Consider the following 8,568-nt stretch of genomic DNA (forward strand, 5'->3'; position numbering starts at 1 on the left):
TCGCTTCCCGAGCTCATGCGCGAAACTCTGTACGCACCGTGCTTGCACGTCACCTTGCGAATAACAACCGCTCCCGCGCAAAACTCTGTACACACCGTACCCGCATGTTGCTTCGCATAGCTTTCAGTGTTAAATATCTTTTTGAATAAACCTAATTATTTAAACCGCTTATACCGAGGTAAAGTTAGTTGGAGTTTCCCCCTTCTCCCGAATCCTGGCACCGGCGAGCCTTGATCCGCGGCGTACGGGAAAGGTGAACCGTTACAAAGATACCCCTGGCTTTAACATAACGGCCAAACCTTATGACTCTATCCTTTCTTCGGATAGGATGAAATCCTGGAATATACCTGTGGGTTGTGTGACGTAGAAATACGCTATTACGCATCTACTCTCCTTAGAGTCTTTAATTATTTATATTTTAAAGCCGAACTTCGAAAACGTTGAACTAAAACTTTAATAATTTAAATTTTTATTGAAAACTTTACTTTCCACCAATATCCATATTGATCCATTATTTTCTATTAACGTTAATCAATTTTCCCTCTTTCTGCAGCATTACTAAGTGTCTAACAAATTAACTTCCAAATTTTAATTTGTCAATTATTAGTTAAATAGCCAAACATTTTCAAATCGTCCTTAAAAAAAAAAAAATGTTACCTTGTTTTTAGTTCCCTTCTTAACCTGTCGTTAAGTTTTATCCTTTATTTTTAAATTGTAAAAATGTTCCCTTAAGCCTATTTAATCATAAATTAGGATAATCGACCCTCGGTCTTTCTCACTAGTCATATATTAGTATTTCTTAAGTTCTGTCTGTAATTCTAAGCGTTAAATAAGTTCCTACGACTTAGATTAAGTCAATTTCATTGTGATCATTACTCTAATCATAAGAAAAATTTTATTGTAACATTCGGGACGAATGTAAATGTCAGAATGGTCGAGCTGTAAGGTTACACCTTGTATAACCGCCAGTTCATGGCGGTAGTAGATGGCGCGCGCGTCGGCCTCGCGGCCGTTGATTGGTTGCTACAACGCGAATAGCGTGAGCTCACGCGCCTCATTGGAGGACTTGCCTCCCTTGACCGGGACTTGGCGGGCAACGGCGAGAGTCCGGACACTCGGTGTTCGACTATCGTACAAGAGAATATTGTTTTAATCTGAACACTAAGGCTGATATCGCGAATGTGTAGTACGCAGTTGAATAAACGTATTGTTTATGTTAGTAAATATCTGTATCCAGTCAACAACCCTCACATTACAAAATCTATCCACGCCTATCCTGACAGTGGATTCCCGGCGATTTACGGTCAAATAACCTGTAGATCCGCCATCCGCTTCTCACATTTGGATATCTGAATTATTTCAACAACGTCAACTTTATGGATTTTATTATACAACTTTACCTGTATTAAAATTGGAAGATTTGCGTTTCCGAAATTATTTTCGAATGAGTACCACTCAATTTGAAGAGTTATTACAATTAGTAGCACCTAAAATCACTCGATTGTATGTCATTCGTGAACCAATTGAAGCAGAACAACGATTATCAATATGCTTGAAGTTTGATATTTTAAAAAACTCTTTTACCTTATATTTCTAGTCTTTTATTTTCATTTATTTACTTTATTGTAGATATTTAGCAAGTGGAGATAGTATGACGTCGATGTCATACCATTACCTTGTTAGTTTGACATCAGTATCTCAAATCATCGCTGAAACGTGTGAAGCCTTATGGGAAATATTATCACCGCTTGTATTAATGCAATGCAATCAAACAGAGTGGAAAGCAATTGTTCATGATTTTAATGAAAAATGCCATTTTCCACATTGTATTGGAGCTTTGGATGTGTTACGTCCAGACTCGGGGAAGGATGAGTCGACGGAAGGACGCAACAACTATCTTTTATTTTCCCGAAATTAAACGTCTCGTGGCATTTGGAATCGGATCGAACGAACTGACAGGTCTGAAAAGCAGATAAACGACTGAGTCGCTGTTACGCTGGTTATTCAGACGTTCGTTCGGTGGTCCCTTTTTGGTAAGAGAATTTAATCTCTTTTACGCGGGATGGGACCAAGTGCAATCTTTCGACTGGAGGAATGAGTGGGGGTTAATAATGAGTTATTTTGATTTTTAAATTAACAAAATGTAAATTTATTCATTTTTAAAATAAATGGTGGATATACATGATTATAAAAAATTAAAATAAAATATTGTTAATTATAATTTCTCGGTGAGTGTACATGTGCATGTGTGTGTGTGTGTTAATTCGCGGGTGTTACATTAATACGGAGGACATCAGTCAGTAATGCAAGGGGAAGATTGTATCGTTGACATTTAAGTTCTGACTGGTTAATACAATATAAAACTATATTTGATTAAAGGATAAAAACATAAAATCAAAATCAATATGTATCAGTAAATAAGTGTATATGTTAAGAACGGTCAGAAATATAAAATTGGTCGCTCGCATATGTGTTACATAAGAAAAAAAACAAGACAAAAAGGAGGAAAAGAAAAATTATTCAATTAAATTTACTTTTTTAAATAGTAATTCAGAGATGGAGGGGTGGTAAATTTGTACGGTGTTTCGCTCTGTGTTTCATGTCGGCAGCCCGATGTTCGATTCGTGGTTGCTCTGGAGATGATGCCAAGTGAGGACACTGGTGGCACAAGTGCCTAACTCGCGAATTACGGTGCAAAAGTACAGAGTAAGACTGCGTGAAGCTGAAGACCGGACAATAAGTGTGTAAGTCCGTTCGAGTCTTCTTTTTATATCTCTTTTTTCGGGGTGTATTCTACTTTCTAAGAGTGGGAATCTTCCAAAACTTCAACGAATTAAAAATTGCAACTTCGCGGAAGAGAGGAATCGTGAAGTCGCCAGGACGTAACAGATGGAAAGCATGTTGTCATACAGGTATGAAATATTATGATGTAGTATTTTTCTATGTTTTTAATCAAATATTTATTTGTTTATATTTCAGAGTCCTGAACATTCCGGTTCAATGTATTACAATTACAAAAAGACCCATAGCATTGTATTATTAGCGATGTGTGATGCTAACTATACTTTCACTTTAGTTGATATTGGAGCTTTTGGCCGTCAAAGTGATGGTGGTATTTTTAAAAATTCTCGAATGGGTCAGCGATTTGTACAAGGAAAAATACATGTTCCACCGGCTGATGAAATTTATGAAGGAAGTTCTGAATATCCATATGTGATTGTTGGAGATGAAGCATTTCCATTGAGCTCATATTTAATACGACCATATCCTGGTCGAGAGGGATTATCGATTGAAAAGAAAGTCTTCAATTACAGGCTATACCGAGCAAGAAGAATGATCGAGAATACATTTGGAATACTTGCAGCTCAATGGCGAATTTATAGAAAATCGACAATTGCAAAAGTTGATACTGTTGAAAAAATTGAAAAAATGGTGAAAGCAACAGCAGTTTTGCACAATTGGCTTCGTAAGCAAGATATAACAAGAAGAGGAACATTTATAACACCTGAAATGGTCGATAGGGAAACGAATGATGGATCAATTATACCAGGCACTTGGAGAAATATGGTCGAAACTAATAACTCTGTTCTACAAAATATTGCTGCTTGTTCCAACCATACATATTCAAGAGAAGCTGCAAATATTCGAATAAAATTTACAGAATATTTTAATGAAGAAGGAGCTGTTCCATGGCAATTCGTACGAATTCATCAGTGAAGAATGATCCTAAAATATCAATAAAATTTGTAATAAATTTATATATATATATATATTATAAAATATACAACATTGAATACTTTTCGGCGAACGCAATTTTTTCAAATTAAACCGTTGTTTTTATTTAATCTTAAATTACATTCAGTCTCGTATATCATCAGATTGTATTACCACATAAGACTTAACATTAATATTTAATAAACTAATATTTATCTTGTCTTATCTAATCTATTTTAAAATTATTTAACTTATTACTTTAAACTTTTAAATATATTTTGTATTTGTTCAACATAATATTTTTAACTGTTTCGATATAATATTTTGAACTATTAGAATCTCTAATAATAGTACATAATAATAATACTATTAAAAAATATAATAATTAATACAAAATAAAATAATAAATGAAATATAATATAATAACTAAAGCATTTTAGTGTAAATACTGCACTGGCCTGCATTTTATGCAGGAAAATCACATGAGATAAGAAAGATCTATTAATTTATCATTTACAAACGATAATATTTCAAATAACAATACTCTCCTTTCTCGTCCCGGTAGTTTTCGTAGTTGAGTAGAAATAATTAGCATTAGACCATCGACTTCATCCTGTTTGTCTGGAAGTGGCAATATCGGCAATTGTACAGGTTCTGGAACAGCGCTGATTGCAGTAATTGAAGTTGATGCTGAGTTGTTGATATGGCCGCTATAACAAAATAATAAACCTATTTTAAGCATTTTAAGATAAATATAAACCAATAATATAAAAAATACTTACAAATTCGTCCTCTCTTTTGTGGTATATTTTCTTTATTATTTTCACCATCGAGATTATCACCGTCAAGAAGATTATCAGATGTTCTGTAATTATATAATATTCATAATGTTTATTATAGCTTATAAATATAAAACAAAGCAATTTAATATAATGGCATAGTAAGAATAGTTTCAGATTATGCAATATTTACTTCTTTGTATATATGGTATCGCGTAAAAAATTCATTCGGTCAAAATATTTCCACTTCCGTTTTAAAGTAGGTCGTCTTGATCCACTGGGTAATTTTTCTTTTGCCAGCTCACGAGAATAGCTATCTCGTAAAGTTTTCCATTTTTTGGCAGCTTGCTTTGGATCTAAACGACCTATATAAAAATACATCAGACATATATACATATATACACGTATATTACATATATACACAAATTATCTAATATTATGTCTTTTATACCATTTAAAGCCTTTGAAATTTCTGTCCATATTTCACTAATTACATATCTATTACGCTCTTGGATAGGTAAACTATAATTATATAGCACTTCGTGTTTTGCGACTTCTTCAATTAGTAATTCTTCTATATCCGTGGAATCTAGAAAATTACTATGCGTCTCTGATGATTCTTCACTGATGATTGATATTTCATCTATTCTCTTTCTTACAATTTTTTCTGTATTATTTATTAAACTTCGCCGTATTATTTGTCCGTTATCTGTAATCATAAATTATTGTTTAAAATAGTATATACTTATAATTTATCTTTACAATTGCTTTCAGAATATACATTATTTTTATTTATATTTACCACAAATTGGATAAAAATATCGATTTGCATCGATATAAACTTGTTTGTAGCCTTCTACACATTTATGAATAGAAATTTTATTATTATCTATTATTTCCTCACAAACACCGCAAGTGTTTACGAATTGAATCTAAAAAAATTAATGAACTACAATTAGTAGAGAAAAAATTAATATTATGTTACAGAATGAAGTGTTCAATTTTTCATTAAACAATTTAATAAATACGAGAGGAAAATAGGCAACTTCGTTTTAATTATTAATTATCACAGAGTTCCTTTCTTTCTTTGTTCTCTCACCATTTCGAAATTGAGGTTATAGTTTTTACTTTTGTATTTTTTATAACTATCTAATTCTTAAGATTTATATACACTAATATATATTGTCGTAACCCGACCGATTTCTTAAGATTAAAAGATAAAACAAGTAAAGTAGAACAGAAAAGATTGAGAAAGTTAAGAAAGAATAAAAGATTATTAATAAAATAAAAGTAAAATGAGTAAAGAGAAGGAAGTCACGGTCAAGTTCGCGGAAGCTGAGTAAGCAGCTGACGAGACAGCTGACGAGCGGAGCACGAGACATGCTCCGGTCAGGGACACCACACTCAACCCTAATCAACGACCTAATTAATTAATATATATTGAGATGCACCGACGCTAGCTCAGTAATATAGCTCATTAACATCGTTCGCTATTCGCTCGCTCATATCAACAGTATCGATATACTGTACGTATCGCGCCCGACTATTATAATCGCGACTAAGTGAAAGTGTACAAGAATCTGTGAAATATATCAATTTATACCTAACGTCTGGGAGTGTCTTATTTCGAGCGTGGATCCTAATCCTTTGGGCGTATAAATCCCAAAAGACCTCTTCCTTAGCGGCTAGAGGCACAACATTAATTGGTGGCAGCGGTGGGATACGCCAGCTCTAACAAGATCGACACCGGCAAAGGTCTACAACCACGAGGAAGAAAAATTCCGTAAAATCGACAGAACAAGAGACAGCAAAGGAAACTCCGTCAAACGGTCAACAACCACAACCGAGGAAAAGGAAGTCCATCAGGAACTTCGAGTCACCCGGTACATCGAGGCGACAACGATAAGCGGAACCTAAGAAGGCGCACCGACCTATCTCAACAGCATGCGACGATCAATGCCCGACGGCCGATGAACGAGAGACAATGCTGCTCATCGTATTATTGTAAGTCGAACAATTCAAAATTTGTAAAAGCGTGAATGTCGGAAAACCGAAACGCGCAACAAAAAAGCGTAGCGAATAAATCGTGGCTATTTAGCGAACCAGCGAATAGAGCCATTAGAAATAGCGCAGTAAGCCCTATAAGAGTAGCAGTAGAAGCACTCCGGGATATACGCGATAACGTACGAAGAAATCTAAATGAATTAAATTCAAGCGAGAATTTGTCCGAACCAGAACTCGGAGCAAACGTTGTAATCGAACGCGAATTTTCATTCGGCGAATTAGACAACAGTTTAATAGCAAATAATATAGAACTAGATATTGATGTCGAATCATCAATAAGCGCATCTAGTAGACTAACACACCGCCGCGAATTCTCACTAACGTCATACGATTCAACAATTTTACACCGACCTATAAACAGGAAAATCAAATGAATGTAAAATGTCAAAAATGCGGGAAAACGATCGAGATTACGGTCGAGATTGTCAAATTAGTCGATACGCGAACCGATTTTCATTGCCGAAACCCGATAGACAACCCCGCGTAAATACGGTAAATAAATATTGCAATTATTGCAAAAAATCCGGACACGGTCGCGAAGAATGTTGGTTATTACACGGACGACTCAATAGAGATCAATCGAGCCGAACCAAACAATATAATTCGCGACCGGAAAATAAAAATCGTAAGAGCAACGAGCAAGCGAAAAGGAGATCTAACACTTAGACTTAGTCACTTTACTTATGCGAGAATCGAAAAAAGGACAAATAAATTTATTGTTCGACACGGGAGCCGCTATATCACTAATTAAAGTAAAGCATTTAAAAGACGAAATGCTAATAACAGAAGATAAAATAGCGCTTACAGAAGTAACAGGACATAAGATATGTACAATTGGAAAATTTAGGGCGACAATAACTCTGGAAGAGCGCCGAATCAAGCACACTATGTACGTTGTTAAGGATGACTTTCCGATAGAATATGACGGAATACTAGGCGTTGATTTCCTACGAAAACATCAAGCCACTTGCAATTATAAAACAAAGCAATTAAAGGTAGGACAGCATATCTTAAAGCTTTATCCCTATCTAAAAGTGACATTGAAACCACGTAGCGAAACTATAATACAGGTCGCTACTGATAAGAACACGATAGGCGTGATAAAGGCAGAAGAAACAATACCAGGAATATTTATAGGTAATTGCCTAGTAGAACCTACGAATTACATATGTGCAGCAAGCATTCTAAATACAACGGATAACATTATCGAAATGTTAATGCCGCAAGTAAGTATAGAGGAAATCGAACGAAGTGAAACAGAAGAAATTAACGTAATACGAACGCCAAATAAAGAGGAAGTAATCCCGCGTAGTGAAAAAGTATTACCATTATTACGTACACAACATTTAAATATTAGGTGATTGGATATTTGTCCAAAATAAGTTATTTGAAACACGAATAATTACAATTTTTATACCTTGATACGACTTTTGTTTTTCAAATGTTAAATCAATCTTAGATTGCTTGGAAACAGAAATCGACGGTGAAATCGATACCGATCGCGTTTCTGAATTAATTGACGATGTAGATGGTGCCGGAGATGATACTGAGTCATTGCAGTCAATAACATCTTCGTTGTCTATTTCGGACTAAAATTGAGATAAATATATATCATATATCAATTAAATAATAAAACTGAAGAATAATATAATATTACCATTATGATATAATATATTACCATCTGTTTTCTCTTGAGGGATACTGCAGATTTGTTTTCAAAACCCATCTCGATATTGGGATGAGAACGATTCATATGAAAATGCAAATTGGTCGTATTTCCAGCTGTCTTTACATCTAGCTAACAGATTTTGCATTTAGCAACTGTACCACTTTTTATAAAGTAATTCCAAATAGCACTTTTTGGCGGCACTATATGAAGAATGTTCGGGAGTCGACCTCGACGAGATCGCCTGAATCTTTCAGATATTCGCTCAGAGTTGAGCGAGAAGCAATGTGTAGCGTGAATCCGTAGGTTCGCCTGGAGGAATAGGAGTTGAAAGATTATTCACGT

The 8,568-nt window shown here is 34.7% G+C and overlaps 2 protein-coding genes across 2 annotated transcripts; one reads left to right on the forward strand and one right to left on the reverse strand.

The window, feature by feature from the left end:
- The first annotated feature begins 2,886 nt into the window (after positions 1-2,886).
- LOC115237635 lies at positions 2,887-3,866 on the forward strand. Its single transcript, XM_029810810.1, has one exon. It carries the CDS (start codon positions 3,001-3,003, stop codon positions 3,715-3,717), a length of 717 nt encoding a protein of 238 aa, XP_029666670.1. The 5' UTR covers positions 2,887-3,000; the 3' UTR covers positions 3,718-3,866.
- Positions 3,867-4,308: 442 nt separating this feature from the next.
- LOC115237633 lies at positions 4,309-8,283 on the reverse strand. Its single transcript, XM_029810808.1, has 8 exons — positions 8,236-8,283; positions 7,964-8,146; positions 6,876-6,908; positions 5,296-5,425; positions 4,945-5,202; positions 4,687-4,858; positions 4,497-4,579; positions 4,309-4,424 (listed from the first exon to the last, which is right to left on the reverse strand). Exons 1-8 carry the CDS (start codon positions 8,281-8,283, stop codon positions 4,309-4,311), a joined length of 1,023 nt encoding a protein of 340 aa, XP_029666668.1.
- Positions 8,284-8,568: the final 285 nt, after the last annotated feature.

The sequence above is a fragment of the Formica exsecta genome, unplaced genomic scaffold (assembly GCF_003651465.1).
Source record: "Formica exsecta isolate Colony F162 unplaced genomic scaffold, ASM365146v1 scaffold301, whole genome shotgun sequence".
Lineage (NCBI taxonomy): Eukaryota > Metazoa > Arthropoda > Insecta > Hymenoptera > Formicidae > Formica > Formica exsecta.

Excerpts from the sequence above, each read along its gene's own strand:
- LOC115237633 (XM_029810808.1), bottom strand. The coding sequence starts at position 8,283 with ATGGGTTTTGAAAACAAATCTGCAGTATCCCTCAAGAGAAAACAGATG. Across the intron at positions 5,203-5,295 it reads ATATTTTTATCCAATTTGTG|ATAACGGACAAATAATACGG; the intron begins GTAAATATAAAT and ends TTATGATTACAG. Across the intron at positions 4,859-4,944 it reads AATTTCAAAGGCTTTAAATG|GTCGTTTAGATCCAAAGCAA; the intron begins GTATAAAAGACA and ends ATTTTTATATAG.
- LOC115237635 (XM_029810810.1), top strand. The coding sequence starts at position 3,001 with ATGTATTACAATTACAAAAAGACCCATAGCATTGTATTATTAGCGATG.